Here is a 22,246-nt window from a genome sequence, read left to right on the forward strand (position 1 = left end):
ACTATTGATAGAAACACCTGTTGACTGTCTTGCGTTTGCACCCACAGTCTACCACGCAGCAGCTTCTTGAATGAATGGAGTTGATGTCTGGAGTCTGTACTGGCTTCTCGGCTGGTCATCTGCACACAAACCCACAGAGCATTCTCGTTCCCAACGCGCAACATACCGACCGTCTGTCACGGCCCGAGGCGTGACATAGTAACACCAGAGGTACCCTTGCACGTCCTTATGAGACGCTCTGGATTGTTAAAAGCTTTGCAGCTTTCTAATGTAGCCCTAACCTTAGCCTTAACCTGACATTCATAGAACCCGCTCTTACGCCTTGGACCACGTAACAAACAGACGATTTGTCACATAGCGTCGGAATGTTACGTGTTGGGATGAGAACGTGTCGAAACCCAATATAAAAACAGCCTTTTGGGTTAATTTAGCATTTACATGTTTTATTTTTAATGTTTTAGAGTAAAGTACGTAGTCATCCCAGACATTTAAATGTTCAACACTGAACATTGTTTTTAAAATCAATACAAGTTTGAAACAAAAACGTGTTTTTCACTCTGTCTGATGTAGGAAATGTGGGAAATATGGCACTGATAAGAATTAATAAGCATCACTAATCAAAAATACGTGTTGTCTTTATGGGAAAAATTAGCATAAGGCAGAAATAACCATGTAAATGATCCTGTGATATAATCTAAGAGTGGAATCGGCTTAAAATTAAATAGTTTATCTTTATAATAAGTGTAGTGTGTGTATATAATAACTTGAAGAAAGAATAGAAATAATAATAGGAAATAATTTAATGAAGCACGTGTACAACATATGATGTACAAAATTTAAGGGGAAAGCTCTATATGTATAAAAAAGTATTGATTGTTGACTAAAACACAAAAAGTTAAGATGGTGTGAAAGCTGTTGATATAAACATATAATAATAAAATAGAATTGATTACTTTAAAAGCTGATTTTTCTGGAAAAAACTGAACATGTGAATTAATGTGATAGTAGCTGCCACCGTTCACCTGCTGCACACGGCAAATTAATTTGTTTAGTTTAGAATTGGCAGAAATAAATTTTGACCTTGTTGTGCTGAAATCTACTTCTAATAAGAGGTGCTGTGATCTTCTCGCACTCGGGGATCATAAAATGCATCCCTCCGTGGTTCGGTGGCCTCCTTCAACAGGGTCATTGGCAGTTGGGAGAACGGCCTTTTTGATGATATCTGCGCGTGCGTGTCAGATTTGCTGTTTAGCTCAGTCTGCAGTTCCTTATGCTAAATTCAGGTTGAAGCGATAATTAAAATGAGCCTGAAGGTGTGTAGCCAATGATCTCCCTGCCTGTCTCATGAAATTGATTAGAGCAATATCTCCAATGAACAGGCAAAGGTACACATACATGCACACACTGACAACTGCTGCTGCCACTCAGTTTGACAGTGAGCAGAGCACAGGAGGGGTGTGTGTGTGTGTGTGTGTGTGTGTGTGTGTGTGTGTGTGTGTGTGTGTGTGTGTGTGTGTGTGTGTGTGTGTGTGTGTGTGTGTGTGTGTGTGTGTGTGTGTAACTTTCTCACTAACAGCATTTAAAGATCAGGGGCACGATCAGATTCATAGGTGGTTAAAGGATTTAAGATTATTAATGCAACTGGAGAGAACGTGTCAGACAGTTTATTAGGTACAACAGTGCTGGTTTGGACCCCCTTTTGCATTCAGAGCTGCTACACGTCAGCAGTCCTCTCCTGGGATCAGTTAACTGTGGAGGAAACTTGAGTACAGTGAATTTATTGTCATGTTGAAGAAAGCAGTATGAGATCATGTGAGCTTTGTGACAGGGTTCATTATGCTGCTGGAAGCATCCGTCAGAGGATGGGAGCACTGTAGCCCGTCCACCTCATGGTCCGATATGTTACGCTTTCAGAGATGCTCTTCTCCAAACCTTAGTTGGTTGTAATAGCAGGTTATGTGAGTTACTTCTGCATTCCTATCAACTCAAACCAGCCATTCTGCTCTGACGTCTGACACAAGGCATTTAAACCCAGAGAGCTGCCACTCGCTGGATATTTGTCTCTTTTTCTGACCGTTCCCTATAAACCGTAGAGGTGGCAGCAGTTTCTGAAATAACCAGAGCAGCCCACCTGGCACCGACGGCACTGCCACATCCAACTTAAATCACCTTTGGGATTCTCAGTTTGAACTTTAACAGGATGAACTGAACGTGTCGAAAAACGAAAAGCCATTTTTCTCTATATGACCCCAAAACAGACACAAAACAGAGACAAGTATAAGAAGGAAAAAGACCCCAATGATGAATGATGGGTTTCTTTTTTAGATACAAATATTGGGACAGTTACATAATTTTACAAGTTCCAGGGTGTCCATCCATCCGTTTCTGTCCCGGGCACAGTGAGAAGTCTGAGGTGACTTCTCACTGTAGCAGGATCGCTCCACCAGCGTTTTCACTCCGACAGATGGATGAAGTTTATTAAGCATGTGACAGTTAACACCTCCAGTGGAGCAAAAACACTGCAGCGAATAAGTAAATGTTGGCTTCACCAGCCCCTTCTCCCTGCTATTCATACACTGCAGTTAACATTTCTATTAGACGCTATTTCAATGATTTATTGTTGCTGCTCTGATCATTACGAGTGTCACTCCCCCTCGCTTTATCTATAAGCTATATTTCTCCAAGTATTGTATAGATTGAAGATGCTGGCAGGTCACAAATGGATTAAATGTCTTATTCTGGTTTATTTTCAGGAGGTCTGCTTTATAACCAAGGCCACAGCCATCTCGCTAGCTTGTGAAGGACTTAATTAGAGTTTTAAGGCTGAATTAAAGTGCATTCAGTTTGGGGTTTAATCATCGACTCATTCTTTAAACTACAACATCTAATCAACAAAAATAGCCAGAAAGGCTGGAGAGGAGATTCTAAAAGCAAGGCAATACTTCAAACACAGTGTGAAGTATAATTTCACTAATGAGAGGGACAAAAATAGTCTTTTCACGAAGTCCGACGGCTGAGAGCACGGTGGAGGATGCTCGAAAAAACAATGTGTGCTCTTGACCTTTCATTAGAGATGCAGCGAGCGTTTACTGGAGCTTTAACACTTGTGTTCGAGCAGGAAGGTGCATATAAAGGACCTCACAGTGATGTTAAAATTGTTAGCAACTTAAATGGCTCCTCGTTAACCTCATGGTGTTATTACTCATAGTTCCTTGAATATTCAGGTCGCTATAGATTGTCAACAACATTCTTACATCTTCTGCATACTTCTGAACATTTTTCTGTCTCACTGTGTCTTTTCTTTCCAGACCCTGCCAACCACAACATACGAGTTAGAGATCATGGCCAAGGACATGGCAGGAAGTGAGGTGGGCCTAACAGGAACAACCACCGCCACCATTACCATAACAGATAAGAACGACCATGCCCCAGAGTTCACACATCCGCTGGTGAGAAACTTCCCTTTTTCGCTCTCTGCTTTTTCTTAATGCTCGCTTAGGTTGTTTTTGTCTGCTATGTGAGGTCACTTGTCTCCTGCCTGCAGTTTCCCACCAGAAAAGTCAGAGATTACTGTGGCTAATAAAGGAACTGCGTCTTTAAGAAGTTAGGACATCATAGTACAGATACATCCCAGTGGCATCTCGCTCTGTTATGGAGACAATAAGTTATGACAATAACTGTGACACGTCAAATATAAACATTCAAACAACACCTTTTCAAAGTGAAGTAATAGAGTACTGCATATATTTGTGCTCAGGGGAATTAACTGTACAACAGTCAGAATAATGCATATTTAGTTATATGGTGTGAAAACAGAATTTGCTTTCCTTTTCAAGTATTTGTGATCTGAAACGTTAGAGTGTTGACAGTAAGGCTGTTGTAATACCACAATTTAAAAAACACCCAGGAAAATACTGATGCTTGATATTGTTTTGAGCGCCAAGAAGCTAAACTTAAAATAAATATTATTATGTCTTTATAAGCTTATTGGTTCTCTGAAGTTGGGCCTCCACGGTAGTCCCAGTTTCTCATGTGAACCCTTGGGTGCTTTAGACATGCATAAACACATCGTAGACCTAGTTGAACCTGATACACTGACGGCCAGAATGAACAACATAAACCAGCCGCATCATACATCGTCTTATTTTTTGATATTTTCAATTTTGCATTCAGTAAAATTGTGCTTCTTCTTTGCTGTTTTTCCGTGTTTTGTGCCCTGTGGCAGAGACTGAGCCTGAACTCTTGGTAATGTAGTAATCAAGGTTTTTTAAGGCAATGGTTTATGCAGAGTTGCCCTTTGCAGTGACTTGACAGATGGACTTTGTTTATGGAGACATACACTGGTGCTACACTCAGTTGCTTCTACACATACTTCATGTACATGTGTTTGTTCACCCAGCTCATGAACTTGTCTGAGTCAGTGTGACCTTTTGTTTTCTCATATGAAGATATTTCATCCTTCTCTTCAAAAGGTAAAGTTCAAGAAAACCCCGAACAGATGGCAGAAGGTGTGGGTGTGTGATGCAGGTGCAGAGGGCGCATAAGGAAAGCACTGAGCAGGAGGGGCAGCATTCCTTCTTTTGAATGAACTGGACTGTTGAGTTAAAAATCAGCAGAAAGTTAGTCAGGAAATAACATAAAACACATAAAATAACCGTAAAATCGTTCAACAGTCGGCGAGAGAGTGCCCTGTAGTACGCCCTCCACATGAATTTGTCATGAGTTGCCCCCTCGGTTGTTTTGCTGCCTTCGTGCCTCCCATTCATCTCTGGAGCTGCAAAAACACGGAGAAAGAACGAGGTCCACTAGATAAAGACCCACCTTCCACCTTAAGGTGCAGTTCCAACACTGAGTTGTGTGTTTTTTAATAGAAATGCCCACAGCTGTTGTCAGGTTTTAAGACACATAAAACTTTTGCCCGAACCAAACCTCCCGCAGCCCTCCCATGATGCATCGAGGTGTCAGGGGAGCTTGTAAGGGGCGCAGCTCAGACGTGAAATGTTACAGCTCGGAGGGCTCGGCAGGGCCACGCAGAGTGCACCGTGTCCGTGTCCCAGTTAATGTTCTCATTCCTCACTGGGAAGAGATATGTTTAATGCCACGGAGAAATTGAGCTTTTATAAAACAAGTGTTTGAGGACGTTAAGCTCCCTGTGTAAATCCTTTACCCTGCTCTCTCCCTGACCGCTTCTCAACCTGTCCATGAATCATCTACGACTCCTCAAATGAACGCCATCATATTGTGAGCGTGCGCTGGTGCTAAGCCTGTGTCAGCAGCTGCTCTCGAGCTTTCACCATATAAATTATTCAGCTAAATATTCAAGGCTTTTCATAGAACTTTGTGCAGGCCCTCCTTAAGAAGACTCTCGAGTTGTCTGTTTCTGGTGACACCCCCTCCTGTAGACCACGTGTAATCTTCAAAAGCTCCTTTTCCAGCTTATGAGAACTCACACAGCGAAAGATGGAGAACAGGATGAAAAGGTGAGTAAAAAAAGAGAATTTTACTCATAGACATAAGTAGAGGCAAGGAAAGGAGAAGAAATCACATTTTCAGGAGACGTTATGCTGTTATTATTCATTAAATGCACTGTTGCTGGATTTTTTTTGAGTTGACATTTTGTATGAATTCAGCAACATAATCCCCACGCAGGGAGCCTCTGTATTTTCTCAGACTTACCTACCACAGCTCTACGCAGAGAGACAACCATCAGAAAGTTTAGCTTCAGACCAGCACTCGTCTACTTGGATCAACCGAACAGAGACTGTTTTCCTTTTCCTCTGTAATTTGTAAAAAAGGCAGGTGAAAAGCCTTTTTTCTCAATTTACCGGTCGATCTACGTCCCTGCCCTCACCTATGGCCACGAGCTGTGAGATCGCGGATACAAGCGGCAGAAATGAGCTTCCTCCGAAGGGTGGCTGGCCTCTCCCTTAGAGATAGGGTGAGAAGTTCAGCCATCCGGGAGGGGCTCAGAGTAGAGCCGCTGCTGCTCCACATCGAAAGGAGCCAGCTGAGGTGGTTCGGGCATCTGATGAGGATGCCTCCTGGGCGCCTCCTGGGTGAGGTGTTCCAGGCATGTCCCACCAGGAGGAGGCCCCAGGGCAGACCCAGGACACGCTGGAGAGATTATATCTCTCGGCTGGCCTGGGAACGCCTTGGTGTTCCCCCGGATAAACTGGAGGAGGTGGCTGGGGAGAGGGAGGTCTGGGCCTCTTTGCTTAGGCTGCTGTCCCCGCGACCCGGCCTCAGATAAAGCGGATGAAGATGGATGGATGGATGGCAGGTGAAAAGAGCTTTCACTGGGTTCTGTGCAGGCCTAGGAAAAGCTAAGTACATGCATGGGAATGAATAAGATGAGGCCAAGTGCTGCTAATCAAATGCATTTTAACTGAGCAATTATCAGAGGAGGGGATGTCACAGCAAAGTCAGCCCGTTTTCAGACTGTGCAGTGCTCAGAGAGCTTCAGAGCTCAGTTAGCATGTAAATGTTAACCTTCTCCCTGTAAAACAAGTGTGGCTTGTTTGGAAGGATATCCAGTAGAAATCACATGACTTTGGACATGCAAGACCAAAAGGGGAATATTTGTCCACAACGCACCACGCTTTGTGTGGCAAAACACAAAGAGAACACATCAGCACTCAGACATCGAATACCAGCTGTCGAGTGGTGGACGGGGATGATCTGGGCTTGTTTTTGTAGCAACAGGACCCGGGCACCTTGCAGTCATTCAGTCTACCATGGAAATCTATTCTAGAGCCAAATGTGAGGCCATCTGTGCGACAGCTAAAGCTTCAAGTCCGGACAAATGCTGTGGCACAACCTTAGGAGAGCTTCCCATAAACAAATAGCCACAAGTTTGATCAAATAAAGCTACGCCGAAAAGACGAGCGGGATCGAATAGCTTCACAATGATGTGAGAGATGATGTGAGAGAGCGATAAACTCATAGAAAACAATCACTTCAAGTTATTGATTTTAGTTGTGTAGTTAGTTTTTCACAGTACTCGTTCTGTTTCACTTACGCTTCACATAAACAAACAATGGAAATGAGCAAATATCACGTTTATGCTTTATGAAACAGGATAGAGGTCAGTTACTGTGTTCCTCACGTTAGCTGTGATGCTACGAGCACGTACATCACAGCTGTAAAACTACAGCACTTGTATCTGGTACCTTGGCTATGACAGCCATTCAGGATATAATCCTTATTCATATCTGATGTCACATCTGAGGCTAAATCAAAATATAAATTAAATGCATTTAAATAGCACGATACTGCAGCTACTGTTGATAAATATCTTTTTTAGTGGATACAAAAACTATATTAAAACATGGCTCAGAACAGATTTTCATGTTATTTTAACACCGACACCAGACTTCTTCTAGTGCAGGAGATAATTGGAACAATCTTTCAAAAGTGGATAAAAGCACTGAAATGTGTGAATTTGTCGCTCTGGAGTCATGAATCTGAAAAACAAAATACTTTTAGACACTTGAATTTTCTTTTTTTTCCAACTTATGAAAAATGTATTTTACTCCCAAATCTAATCAGTGGATCGAAATTGGAGATTTTTCTCTTGAGTTGTTTCTGACTTTGTGGACGTCAGATTTACTACTTAAGAACGTCTTTATAGCTTCTTTTACTGGTTTTTAATGGAAACACCAGATAATTGCAAAGTGCATTTATTATTTAGGAATACTGAGAGGGGATTTAAAGTTACTTCCATGTTTTGCCACAAAATGAAAACAGGTCCAAGTCACAGCACACGACTGTGCAGGTTGAGGCAGCATCCTTTTTATCACTTTGATAACACTTTGATAACTGTGATTCATATCACTATATTTGAGCTTCCACTGCCAATTAATTCCTGTGTGTTTAAGTGAATTTCATGTTTTCCCAGGATGCAACTTCACCTACAGGACGCACTGAATATGCTCACACAAAGACAGATGATCATTTACACTTACACCCGCAGTGTGAGCGTAAATGATTATCACTGTTATCATTTCATACAGTTTTAATTCAGATTCCTCTTGCTGCAGTCTCACTAATCCACTCGCCAACCCACCAGCCCCTCACGGAGCCCCACTACAAATCCTTAGCCAGCTTGAATAAGCAGCTTCCACGAGCTGTAGGTGAGAGCTGGGAAGGCAAACAGGCGTCCAACCAGGAGATGTGGCTAAACAAAAGTGCTACATAATAACACAAGTTGGCAAAATTTTAAGATTACTGAAAAAGTGCTGGCAATTTATGTACATTTTTTTAAATCTTTAAAAATAATTTTCTTTGGAGAGTTGTACCCATTTTTAAAACAGGCCAGTGAGCTTTAATAAAAGGGAGTATTAGGGGTGCAACGATACGGTTCGATACTTTGGTGTCACGGGTCGATATTTTTTCAATACAAAAAAAAATGTTCATGCTTTTTTAATTTGTCATTTATTAAAATTATAAATATATATTTTAACTCAAAAGTACAGTTTTTAAATTTAATGTTGCTGAAACAACAAAGTAATAAAAAAATAAATCTATCTGATGGAGGAATCACTCATCTTTGGAAAAGAGAGTTTATTACAGAGAAATGGCTCTTTCAAAATAAAAGCTCTACTATACGCTTCTTCTGGGCTATATTCTCAGCAGCATATTAAACATATCAGGTCCCCATAAGGAGAATCCTGTGCTAACAGCTGTCTAAATGACTCGGGTAAAGTTTGTAGCATGCTGCTTGTTGTTTTTGTCTGCTTCCACTTGTCTTTGCACTAGGATGCTGTCGGAGTAAATGTGCAGTCATATTCGTTGTGTTCCCACTAGTGCTGTCAGCGTTAATCTGAAAAGACGTTAACGCCACAACACGGCAAATCTCCGTTAACGAGCTAACTGCGCTAACGCACTAGTTCCCACCCATGTAATTGAGCATTGCGTGGCACATCCAACATACTGTTTTACTTTAGTCCATGACTCGCTTACCTTCAGGGTCATACGTCACATGAAAACCAAAATAATTCCAAACGCCAGATCTGAATGAGGGTGGGGGAGGTTCAATTTGCCATGTTGCAAGGAGAGCTTAGCTTCTGTCTGCTAGCTTGCGCTGCGCTCAGTGAATCTGCGTTCGACTACTCCGCCTAGGCTGCACTGTCGAGCACAGATCCACTGAGCGCTCAACACAGACAGCATCGTCAGAAGGAAAGTTGATAAAATAAATTAAAAATGTTGTATTGTTCGATACATATGCGTACCGAACCGAAAGCTCTGTATCGAACGGTTCAATATCGATACGAGTATCGTTGCACCCCTAGGGAGTATGTCTGTTCATTTTGGTTCTCTTTTGTTATCTGCTGCCCTGCTGCACGCTAGTAAGACAGGGGTGGACTCACAGATCTTTATGTATGGTTTCAGTCAAACGAGAGTACTGATAGCATCGATCATAAGTCAAAATGTAACTTCCACGTTTCTTTTCTTCTGAACTTTTTGTGATTAGTGCTTTAAAATATTAACAACAAAACTAAAGAATCTGAGGTTGCACTCCCTGCCCCGTTAAAAATGAATGAGATTCATTTTCAGGGGTAAGAAGCAGCTTATAGTTAACAGATAAGTGATCCTTAATGTTGCAATACAACCTGCCTGAAGAGTCACTGGTGCAACGCTGAAATATGAACATGGAGAGAATGCTTAAAACCTTCTTTATGAAAAATGGCAGAATTAGCTGCCAAACCGCCGTTACTTTTCTCCTTAGTAAGTTCTTTTTAAGGATGGATGATTCCGTATAATCAATCTGCCATTTTTAAAATCGGAAGCTGAGGTATTCCTCACTAGGAAATTTATTACATTTTCCTACTGAAGCTCCTTCTGTAGGGGAATGTGCTCTGGCCTGATTAATTTTATAGTGAGGGTCTAATCCGATTTTTATGAGGAGAAGAAACAAGAAGACAAAATTATGTAGTAACCCTTAGCTCTGTCGTCTGAAAGGCTCGACGTGTGTGCTCCTGTCACGAAGATGGATATTTCTCCTGATGAATTTTATCTCCCGGTCGCAGCTGGATTTTTATTATCTATATGCATTTACTCAAAGTCTCTGAGACTTTCTGCTATGCTGAACTTGATATTCCTCTGTCTTAATAACAGTACTGTTAAACCTTTCACAGCTGATGTTGCATTAGAGCAGACGCTGATGTAGTCGTGCACCTTTTGCCCTGCCCTGTTATTTGGTTCATCCTCCTGCACCAGTATCCCGATCTCTCCTCCACTCTGTTCCTTCTACACTTGCATTACTTGTCTCCCCTCCACTCTTCAGCAGCTCTGTTAATTCTGCACCATGTCTGACTGGTCCTATTCCCCTCCTGCTCCTCATACCGACACTGTGATGGACCTTATCTCTCCTGTCACTCACGCTCCTGACAGCCATTGCCCAGATTTATTTTCCCCCTCACTCAATTTTGCACTCTCTTTGCCTGCCTGTCTTTCGGTTTACTTCCCTTCTTCCATCCTTTCACTTTTTCCCCGCTCTCCGCTTTGCGATGACCACGAGAATATGCTCACCTGCAATCCGTCTGTCCCGCTGATAAAGACATTTGTGGTGATGAGCACAGCACCAGGCGTAGTGCGGCAGGGCCACGTCAGTGTTGTTCTATCTTGGGGGATGGCTAACAGGTGTCATGGATTAGCTGAAAGCCTTGCATGATTGCTTCACTGGCTCTGAGCTACACACAGCACTTTACTCTGGATGATGCTGAGGCGTAGCTGGCCTGAAATGGGACTGGATCGGTGTGCCGTATGACAAGTCGGAGGCATATTTCAAGGGAATATAGTACACGTGTATTTGTGAGTGTCCTCGTGCAGTTGTTAGACAGAAAGCAGCGTGAATGGATCAGGTTAGATTAACATCTTGGGTGAGAAATTCATAGAAAAACTTGAGCCTTTGTCTTCTGCGGCTTTCTTTATATGGTTGGAGTATTTTACTGCCATTCTTTGGCTTCACTTGGAGGCTCAATAGAAGGCTGATCTGAGTGATCGTGTTTCTTTTCTTTTTTTCTATTGATGAAACATAATTATCTCGAGTGATTCATCCAGAATAGCAGCGCCTGATAAAGAAGTGATTTCATATTTCTGCTAAAAACAAAACGCTGCTGTCCCTGCCCAGGGGACCCCAGAGTTTGTAGGCCTAAAGTTGGAAAGCAGCCTATTCAAAGTTCACCGACGATGAATCTAATGTTTGATTCTCGACTCTGATGAAACATGAACTCATTCTTTGAAACCATCAGTGCAGGAACCAAAACTGCATGTTGGATTTTGTCTTCAGTTTTGTCTTCTGCAGAAAAGGGTGGCTGTTAATAGATTGCATGTAATCAATTATATTTTAAAGGGAAAAACTATTTTCAGCTCAGGTCCAGTTTTTAAAAAATATGCCCATGTTTTTATGTATCAAAGTAGGTCGTCCTCTCAGGTTCAGCAGTTGCCTGATTTACCAAAAAAGAGCTGCAAAATGACTGTTTTTGGACGAGTTTATTGCATCAATGCATAAAGGGAAAAAACAAAACTTCTGCTTTTTATGAATCTGTTTTCTTAAGTAACTGGAAGTACTCTGCAATCATGATTCTGTCCATAAAAAGCAATAAATGATTTAAACTTTATGTAATCTTGAACCTTTCCTGCAACTGCTGCTGTTTGAAATTTGCTGATTCACTTCTATGGACCTCAGGCTCGGGCTTTCTGCTGCTCTGCCCCCGTCTTCCTCTGAGATAAGAAACATCCCTTTCCTTCCTCTTTTTAAGTCCAGACTCAAAACTCACCTGTTCACACTAGCCTACTCCACATAAACTTTTCCATCCTGCTACTTTAATTTATTTAGTTGCTCTATGTTTTATCCTTATTATTTTGTAAATTGTTACGTCTGTTGTTGTTATTGCTTGTGTACAGTGTCCTTGAGTGTTTTGAAAAGCGCTTTCTTAAATAAAAATGTGTTACTAAGCTTGCAGACAGGAAACTGGCTGGAAAAGCTATAGGCTATTATGCAGAGACCAAATAAACAATAAGCTTCTCTTTAGCATATTTTGTAATTTTGCAAAATACCAATTAAAAAAAATTATCTGCAAACTCATGTAAAACATCTGTGTTGTTCTCTGATAATCATCTTGTTGCGTCCTGACTAAGCTGAAAATGAGCATGTCGACAGTGATGTCCTGTTTCCATCACAGCCAATCAGAGGCTGGGCTGATAAAGACTAGTGCAGAGTCATTTGACCTGGGAATAAAAGCAAATTGTACTCTTTCCCACTGAAGAAAAAGCCAGGCGTTACTTTATTAAAGCAGTTTTTTTTAATCTCAATTGCACAGGGACTCTAGAAACTGATTTAGCTGCAAAGTGCTAAATTGAACTATGGAGGTTTTACAGGAGAGCACACAAGTGAACTGCAGCACAAAGTTGGAACTGTCAGATTGTTGTCAGAAAGTTAAAAACTTCTCAGTCTTCGGGCCATTCCAGATGGACGAGCCGGCGCTCAATCATACATCAGTTGCTACACTTGAATGGCTGACCTTGCTTCTTTTTTTTTTTTTTTTTTTTTTTTTTTTTTTTTTAAATGACATCAGAAACAGCAGTATGCGACATTACGTGATGGCAGAGCTTCAGTTCATCCTTTGTCATTTTTTTTTTTTTTTTTTTTAATAAATAGGACAGGGGGAATGAATGAGAGAAAGAGGGGGAGAGAAAGAAAGAAAACCAAAGGGGAGAAGAGACGGTGAGAAGGGGGGGGGAAGAGAGAGAAAAAAAAAAAGAACTCCTGGGTCACCTGTATGGAGAAAAAAAACAAACAAACAAAAAAAACAAACAGAGGAGACAGCAAACAACAAAGAGCAACATAATAATAGAGAAAACAAAGCACCATCACAATAAACTAGCTAGTCATAGATATCAGTATTTACTAAATAATAAACGATATTGTGCAGCACGCAAGATAGACAGCGCACAGTGTGCTTTGAGGCAGCAGCCAAGAAAGCTTTAGTCCGCGTCTGTGAATACCCATGTGTGCATACCTGTGTGGATCAGCATGCTTGCATTCCAAAGGTTTCTCCATGTAATGATCTGCTAGGGAGTGTGGGGGGGCCACAGCCCCGTCCTCCAGGGTGTGAAGCGGGTATGGAGGAGATCAAAACTCCAGACATCCAGAGGCCCCCAGAACACAAGAGACCATGGAAGACCAACAGAGGGGGAGCCGCGCCACTGTTCCAGTAAGAGCTGAGGAGAGTCCCAGATGAGGGCTCGCCCAGCAGCCGCGGAGCAGAAGTCAGGGGGAGTTGCAGTGACGCGCCCGTGAGCTCCGCCGGCCCCCAGCTGTGCCTGAGTGACCGAGCCCCAGGCCGAGAGGCCGGGGGCACCCCACCTCCAAAGGGGCCCGAGCGAGCCCCAGGCCCCAGGCCCCGACAAGCGGCCGCCAAGGAGTGAGCCGGTGTGTACCCGGACGCCCACCCCCAGACACAAAGAACCACCAACACACCGACACCTGAGGGAGTCCGCCACCGGCAGGGGAAGTGGTGGTGGGTGGAGATAGGCCTCCAAACCTTGGAGGGCCTGAGGTGTCCCCAGAGAGGTGGCGTCTGATACCCAACCTGACATATAGACACAGACATACAGGCACACACAGACACAAACATCCATTCCCCCCCTCATGCTCTCATATGCACTCACTCCACACTCAACCAACGTGGAGACAGACATAAAGAGACGCTGTACACACAATCACACTCCCCAAGCGTACTCTACAAACCGGGTCTAGGTACCCTTGCCCCTGGAGGGGGGAATTGCACCCAGACCCAGGTGGTGTTACCCTTTTCCCTGCGGTGGGGAGAGGCAGACCACCCCGACTCCGCAGCAGCAGGGAGGCCCCACACCCCAGACCGCAGTCGGACGGCCAACTCCTCCTACTAGCCCTCCCGCTCCAGCAGGCCGCAGAGAATGGGGGTGGGAGAAGACTCCAAACCTCCCCCCACCCGCTGACCTTGCTTCTGAGGCATATGGGTTTTTAATGCCTGCCTGTATCCTGGAATATTTTCGTTAACTAGCTTAATTGACAAATAGAGAATCTGAAAAGCTGCTTTGCTAAATGTCAGATTCATCAAAAATCTATCTCTGGAAGCAGCCTGCACACAAGCTGTAGAAATTTAATAAAGACACAGGTAAGCTCATTAACTCCCCAGGCACACTTACTGTATGCAGGATTAAAGCTGTGAGCAGTGTAAAAAGCAAGTGGAGAGGCTAGACGGAAAAGTATTCCATGCCTGGGTGTGGGATTGGGTGAGAAGATGAGCAATCACATGCACAATGGTAGCTTGTTGCAAATATTTGCAATGTCTACACCTCGTTCTGCTGAGAGCTAAGCTGCTTTCAAAAGCTGATAAAGGAAAAGCAAAATATGTGTGATTCTTGTCTAACTGAGGTTTCTTTCTAACCTCTATGTTTTATAGAGCCACCAAGGGGCGAAAGTAATGAGATGGCTTCATCCTTAATCAACTGAAAAGTCCTGAAAATGTTCATGATTTTTGGATTTCTCTGAGTCATATATTTTTCTTTCAGATGGTCTAAGAAACTGTCCAGTAAAAAGAAAAACCCACTAACTAACTTATCAAAAAGGCAAACATCAAACGGCTGTGTCGCAGTGTCTCCCTGCCGTGTCGTGGCAATGAAGCAAATGCTTCTCAGAGGCAAAATAGTCTCATCTTGAGAGATTTAATGTGATGGGCTGCTGTTATGTGTGCTGCATGTCAGAGAAAATCTTTGGGGCAGCAGGGACGTGTCACAAAGTACTTTCCATTAGGACAAACGAACAGCTGCTCAGCTGCCTGTCAGTGTAGCCACAACTGCCATCTGTATTCATAACACTTTGTGACAGACATCCAGGAACAATGTAAGCTGATCTTCAGTCATGTCTGTTTGTGTGTGATTGTACATGCTGCAGTCTTAAATATATGGTTAACTGGAATCGCGCACATTTCTTCTTGTATTTCTCTGTTAGAGGACAGCAAAGATGGATCAATAATATTGATATAGGTAATGGTTTACAGTATGGCACTCAGTGCAGACTAGGGCTGCCACAAACGATTATTTTGATAGTCGACTAGTCACCGATTATTTTTGCGATTAGTCGACTAATCAGATCATCATCCATTGGATGTAAAACGACAGCTTATTGCACCGGCAGCATCTGCTCTTATATAACTATCATTAGCTTACAGCTTTAAGTGTTTAAGGTCTGTGCTAATTAAAAATAAAGACAAGATGATAGTTTATTAAATTTTAATTAAATGTGCAGATTGTTTTGGTGGAGTTTAATAAACTCAGCCGATTTACTCAGGAACAAATAAAATACTGAAAACAGCCAAACAATAACATTAAGTTATCTAAGTGACTCATATATCATGTTTAACCTGAGTAGCGAAAGGCGGCGGTGGGTTTGAAAACAATTTGCCGGGAGTCCGGTGTTCTCACGGCTCTAGTTAGCCTAGCCCCCGGTTAGCTATCGAGCTAGTGGGTAACAGACGTCTCCGAAAACATCGGAGCGCTTTTGAAAATATGTGGTGTCCTGATAAACTGAGCAGATATTTGAGGTTTACACAGCTACATTCTCGCCTGAAAATATGTTAAACGTTTATTTTGTGACCCAGAAAGAATAATAAGAGTAATATTAAGACTAACTAGCTGCCGCCATTGTTGGAAACTGAGCTGGGCCGCGCTATGAATTCTGGGACACAGCTTCTTCTTCTTCGGGGTTTAACGGCAGCTGGCATCCTTGTACATGCAGTGCTGCCATCTTCTGTTTCAGTCCGTTATTACACTCTTAAATCCTGCTACTTATTCCTGCGTCTTTTGCGATCTTACAAAGCTTCAAACGACACGTCGACTATTAAATCAGTCGTCGATGATTTTAATAGTCGACGTAATCGTGACTAGTCAACTAATCGTGGCAGCCCTAGTGCAGACACATGTTTACATAGTTCTACTGTTTTTGGTCCTGATGTGTTAGCACCATAGATCTGCACGAGGGCAGGGTTACTGGTTTGAAACAGGCAAAAACTGCCAGCTGCCAATGAAAGACAAATTAAAGGCAGTATAAGAAAAAGGAGGCTTTCTCTGTACTGGTGTTAATGAGGCAGAGCGCATTTAATGTTACTTGGTAAAGCTGACAGATGTGCATACTTTTCCAAGGCTTCACATCTCTGTCTCAGGCGTTTTGCCAGAAGTTAGGGTTTCTCTTGCACATCCATCTGTTGGAGAAGAGGTGGAATGAATGTTGTTGACAATGCTGAGATGAAGGTTTTGTGGTTCCATAAATCAACCAGCTGTTTGGCTTTGGCTTGGAGATGTATGCTGCACGAGGTTAGACGTGCTCTTGAAATGAAGTTGAAAGAAAAACATTAATTTAATGATGAACAGTGTTTAGTTTTGCAGATATTTGACCGTAAAACAACGTGTTAAACAAATGTTCACAGCATTTTGACAAGGTGCATCTTTTTTCCTCCTTTTTAGCATCCTGAGGTACAATGTTCCGCTTAAACGCCACGATCTATGGCACGTAGGGCTGGGCCATATTATACCGTTCACGGTAATACCGGTATAATGTTAGGCAACGATAGGAAAATGAAATATCGCGATAGAATGGGAGTAAAACGCGCATGCGCAGTGCCTTTGTTTTCATACGCACATGGCCGATTGTTGAGTGAAACAGATGAACCAGAATTGGTTTGTAAAAATGGTGCAACTTCAGTGATGTGGAACTGGTTTGGTGTTTGTCCGTCAGATACACGACAAAGCACATTTTTTTGCAGAACATGCAAGCGGCCGTCGTTATTGTCGTATTTGTCGGACTAAGATGCTCTTAAATCTGGGAGTAATCTGGGTCCTAAACTCCGTATATTTCAGGTCAAACGAACACTGCAGCATCACTAAGAGTTAAAAACTGCTTCACACCCTGGAGGACGGGGCTGTGGCCCCCCCACACTCCCTAGCAGTTCATTACATGGAGAAACCTTTGGAATGCAAGCATGCTGATCCACACAGGTATGCACACATGGGTATTCACAGATGCGGACTACAGCTTTCTTGGCTGCTGCCTCAAAGCACACTGTGCGCTGTCTATCTTGCGTGCTGCACAATATCGTTTATTATTTAGTAAATATTGATATCTATGACTAGCTAGTTTATTGTGATGGTGCTTTGTTTTCTCTATTATTATGTTGCTCTTTGTTGTTTGCTGTCTCCTCTGTTTGTTTTTTTTGTTTGTTTTTTTTTTTCTCCATACAGGTGACCCAGGAGTTCTTTTTTTTTTTCTCTCTCTTCCCCCCCCCTTCTCACCGTCTCTTCTCCCCTTTGGTTTTCTTTCTTTCTCTCCCCCTCTTTCTCTCATTCATTCCCCCTGTCCTATTTATTAAAAAAAAAAAAAAAAAAAAAAAAGACAAAGGATGAACTGAAGCTCTGCCATCACGTAATGTCGCATACTGCTGTTTCTGATGTCATTTAAAAAAAACAAAAAAAAAACTAAGAGTTAAAAACTGTCTAAATTCTTTCATCTTTAATAAAACGATCAGCATTGCTGCTTTACCAGGTGTAACTATGAAGTTTAACTTCCAGGCATCCATGAAAACAAAATGCATTACATTTAACGGAGTTAGAAGCTAGCAGGAAGCTAGCGGAAGTTAGCTCGCTAGTTTCGCTAGTTACCTAAGCATGATATTGCATGTTCTGACTGAGAGATTTCTGAAAAAAATCAAACGTACAGCTCTGCTATCACTTCCAACATAAATGAAGACAGGAAACTAAACAGCAGTGACGTTTGTAGGGTTACTGAAGTTGGGCTAGCTGGTATATAATGATGTGCTACGTGATCGCTAGCGACACAGCTATGTTAGCATAACATAAACAGTGAAGCTGGAGGACGAACACTAACACTTTTCCACTTATAAAAGTTAACGTGAAGGTTCTTCATGGTTAGAGACAAATGCAATCGCATGGCAGGATGCTGTAAACGGACCAAACTTCAGTCAGGAGAACAACTGAGATAATCCATCCACAATACGAGGTTAGTCATTAATATACTGCAACAACATGGGAATAGAGCCGCTGCCAGAGAATTCAACATTAATGAATCAATGGTACGGAAGTGGAGGAAGCAAGAAGAATGAGTTTAATAAAGTTTGATTTATCTGACTGCTTTGTTTCGCTTAATGTGCCTTATAATCCCGTGCACCTTATGGTCCGAAAAATGCGTACTGCACACTGCAGTTTAATGTTGCAAAGCACCTCTTTTTAACTTCAGTGGATATTATACATGGTTATGCTCAGTATATGTCAGCCCATTTCTACTGGAAATGCCTTTTGGTTAAACTTTCAGCAAGGAATTTGCATTTGCACTGTTACATTTTTATAAAGCTTTAATGTACATAAAAACCAGCTTCTTGTTTAAGTGAAAATAAATGATAGGTTGTCTTTTTGCGCTAGTAATGTTGTGGAGTTGTATTTTGTCTCGCATCAATTATATCGTCAGTTATATCGTTATCGCAAATTTTCAAATATATATCGTGATAAATATTTTTGGCCATATCGCCCTGCTCTAATGGCACGTTCAGTTTGCTCTGCAAATAGTTCAAATAAAGTACAGGCCCTACTTCAGCCATCAGGCAAACCAAGAGCAGTCACAATACGTGCTTCTTCTGTTTGCAAAGTTTACTCTGTCATACAAGACCAAAGACACCAGTACAGAGATAATTGTACTTTAAAATAGGGCTGAACGATATATCGCATTTGCGATAATATCGCGACATGATCAAGTGCAATTTTCTAACCGCAAAGGCTGCGATTATACTGCGATTATATTATACAATTCATGGGCTGCATCCTCCTGAGGCCGCATTTGTAGACCGATTACGTCACAGCGACGCGCCGAAGGCTGTCCAAATTACTACCATATCCCAGAATTCATAGCGCGGCCCAGCCAAACTCCAGTTTCCAGCAATGGCGGCCGCTACTAAGTTTTAAAATTACTCATACTAATCTTTCTGGGTCACAAAATAAACTTTTAACATATTTTCAGGCGAGAAAGTAGTTGTGTAAACATCAAATATCTGCTCGGTTTATCAAGATATCCCATATTTGCAAAAGTGCTTCGACGTTTTCAGAGGCGTCTGCTACCCACCAGCTCGACAGCTAGCCGGGAGCTCGAGGGTTACTGATGCGGCCGAGAACGGCACAACTCCCGGCACATCATTTTCAGATCACCGCGGAGTTTCGCTGCTCGGGTTAAACGTAATATATAAGTCACTTAGACAACCTAAAAATGTTATTGTTGGGTTTTTTTCAGTGTTTTGTTTGTTCGTGAGTAAATCGGTTTGGCTGAGATTAAAGTTATTAGATTAGATAAAATAAAACTTTATTAATCCCCCGGGTGGGTTCCTCCTTGGTTTTCACACAGCTGACTAAACGTCAAACAGAAAACTTATTAAACAGAAGTATGAGACAGTCGAGAATTTACACCAGTGTCTGGTTATATTTTAGATAGCAAGAAGCAGACGGCCGAGTTTATTAAACTCCACCGAGACAGCGGTGACGCTAATCAGAACTAGACCGTCCAATTTCACGCCTTTAAACTTTAAAGGCGTGTTTGTGTGTGTGTTTATACAATTGCTATTATGTTTGCACTTTATGTGTAATGTTACTGACTGCAGAGATCAGTAAGATGTGTGTATTTTTTATTTATTAGTTTTATTTATTTAATATTATTTTTTAATTGAATGACTGTCTAGTAGTTCACAGATGTCGAAAAACTGAGTGTGGTAAAGCCACTGATTTTGTTTATGTATATTTCTGCAATCTGCACATTGTACTGACTTTCATTTTAATGTTTACACCAGGGTTCCTTGTCAGCACTTTATGCTCAGATGTTTGTAAGCTAAAAATAAACTATTGTGTATGTTCAAATATACTGTTGTGATTGAAGAAGTTAAATAAAAATGTCAGTCATCAATTCATGCATCACCTCATGTCATCATAACAGAGGTCTGTCTTCCAGGAAAGAACAGTTTAAAATTAATGTAATATAGTATTGGCCATACTATATGATGTATTGCTTGTCTTTGTTTAATAATACAGAAGACAAAGACCTTAAAAAAAAATCGCATATCGCATCGCAATATTGGGGCAAAAAATCGCAATTAGATTATTTTCCATAATCGTTCAGCCCTACTTTAAAAGGAAAATAACGACGGATGTAAACAAAAGCTGGCATCGCAGTCATCAGGATGACGGCGCTGAAACTGTCAGCTGAAACTTGACGATATCAATTTGTTTATTTTTTCTTCTTATGCTGTTGTGCCTCAAATGACTATCACCCAATTATCTTCTGACAGCATGGCATTACCTAGAAGATTCATGGGCCAGATTATTGGAAAGTCAGACATAAAAAGAGATGGGAAGCAGAAAATCAATGGCAGCTTCTTTTTTTCTTGGACTCTTAAATGTCTGAAGTGAAGGGCTCTGATTTATGGTCACTGCCAACACTGACTGGTTGTCTATCTTTGCCTCTATCTGCATGTTTGAATGTGTTTTTTCCTGCGTGTTGCTTATTAAGTCTCGGCGTGCATGTGTGTCCAGGTCGTCTTTTGTTCTCAGAGCCGCTGCTCTAATTGGATCTGTGTGTGGGTGTGGGAGTCTCAGATGCTACAGATAAAAACAAACTTGACTGCGATGCACTCTGACTGCTGTTGTCATTGCGCCCCCTGATCTTTCTCAGTGTGTTTAAGTTAGTTGAGGCCAGGTGTTCTGCCCAGTAGTTAGTCATTTCCTTATACTCTTGGTTGTTTTGTGCTCCAGTAGGAACTGGACTTTTTTCAGTGGTAAGGCCGCGGCTCAGTGTCCACATCACACAGAATAACTTTTCTCCAAACCGCATGACTGCCTCACATGATTAAACCCCGTCTGACTGGCTATTGTCGGTGTGTGAGCTTCCGAGTGTGTCTCTGCCGTCCTAAGTCTAGACGTGGATGACGGCCACGCGAATAACAAGCAGTTGTTTCTGATCACGGTGCCTTGTGTATTTCAGGTCAAGATTTTGTGAAACTGCTTACACCGCCTCAGGATTTCCCAGTAAAGCTAAAGCAATTTAAATTCCACCATCCCTCGCTTGTTTACGAGTGAGAATCGGGCCTTTTATGCCGACAACTCTCTCCTATTTGCCTTTGTAGCAGCTGTTGGCTCGCGGGACAAAAGGACCAAGAGTACACGTGTGAGAATTCACATTCTTAAGAACACTGTGTTTCGCTTCTGTGTGCCCTAAATGACTGTGAATGCTTCACAGTGTTTTTTTTAAACAGGCTTTGGATGAATAAAAAGGGAGAAAAGAAAGGAAAGAGAAAAAATCAATGTTGGTCTCTCTTCAGATAAATGCACGGAGCCCGGCAGTATAAGGCAGTAAGAGGGTAATCTGTGAAACAACAATACCACGGGCTGACAAGAGACACAGTAATCTAGGCTGGACCAGAACTATCCTTAAACAGAGTGTTCTGTGTCTGAAAGATTACAGTGTGAGCTCTGACACAATAATGATCCCGACACACACACACACGCACACGCACGCACGCACGCACACACGCACGCACACACGCACACACACACGCACGCACACGCACACACACGCACGCACACACACGCGCACACACACACACACACGCGCACACACACACGCACGGACACACACGCACGCACACACACACGCACACGCACGCACGCACACACACACGCACGCACACACGCACACACACACGCACGCACACGCACACACACGCACGCACACACACGCGCACGCACACACACACACACATGCACGGACACGCACACACACACACGCACGGACACACACGCACACACGCACGCACACACACGCACGCACACACACACACACACGCGCACACACACACGCACGGACACACACGCACACGCGCACACACACACGCACACGCACGCACACACACACGCACACACACGCACACACGCGCACGCACGCACACACACGCACGCACGCACGCACGCACACGCACGCACGCACGCACGCACGCACGCACGCACGCACACTGGCAGAACTGCCTGCCTGCCCAGCATCAATAAGAATCTGATTGAGGCCTGCTGCCAACATTGAGCCGTGAGGCAGGGAGTGACTGACACCACAAAAATAAATGAGATGCACTGTGGGGAATCGGCTCTGGAGACATAAATGGTG

General features: G+C 42.6%; 1 protein-coding gene across 1 annotated transcript in view; it reads left to right on the forward strand.

The window, feature by feature from the left end:
• The window catches only part of cdh13 (cadherin 13, H-cadherin (heart)), a 423,714-nt gene that overhangs the window by 345,042 nt on the left and 56,426 nt on the right, over positions 1-22,246 (forward strand). The window contains exon 9 of the mRNA XM_085411590.1: positions 3,309-3,449. Coding sequence (XP_085267716.1) covers positions 3,309-3,449 — 141 coding nt within the window. The remainder of the gene's footprint in view (positions 1-3,308; positions 3,450-22,246) is intronic.

This window comes from Rhamphochromis longiceps, linkage group LG7 (genome assembly GCF_057381845.1).
Source record: "Rhamphochromis longiceps isolate RC_006_pf linkage group LG7, R_longiceps_female_GT1.1, whole genome shotgun sequence".
NCBI classification, from domain to species: domain Eukaryota; kingdom Metazoa; phylum Chordata; class Actinopteri; order Cichliformes; family Cichlidae; genus Rhamphochromis; species Rhamphochromis longiceps.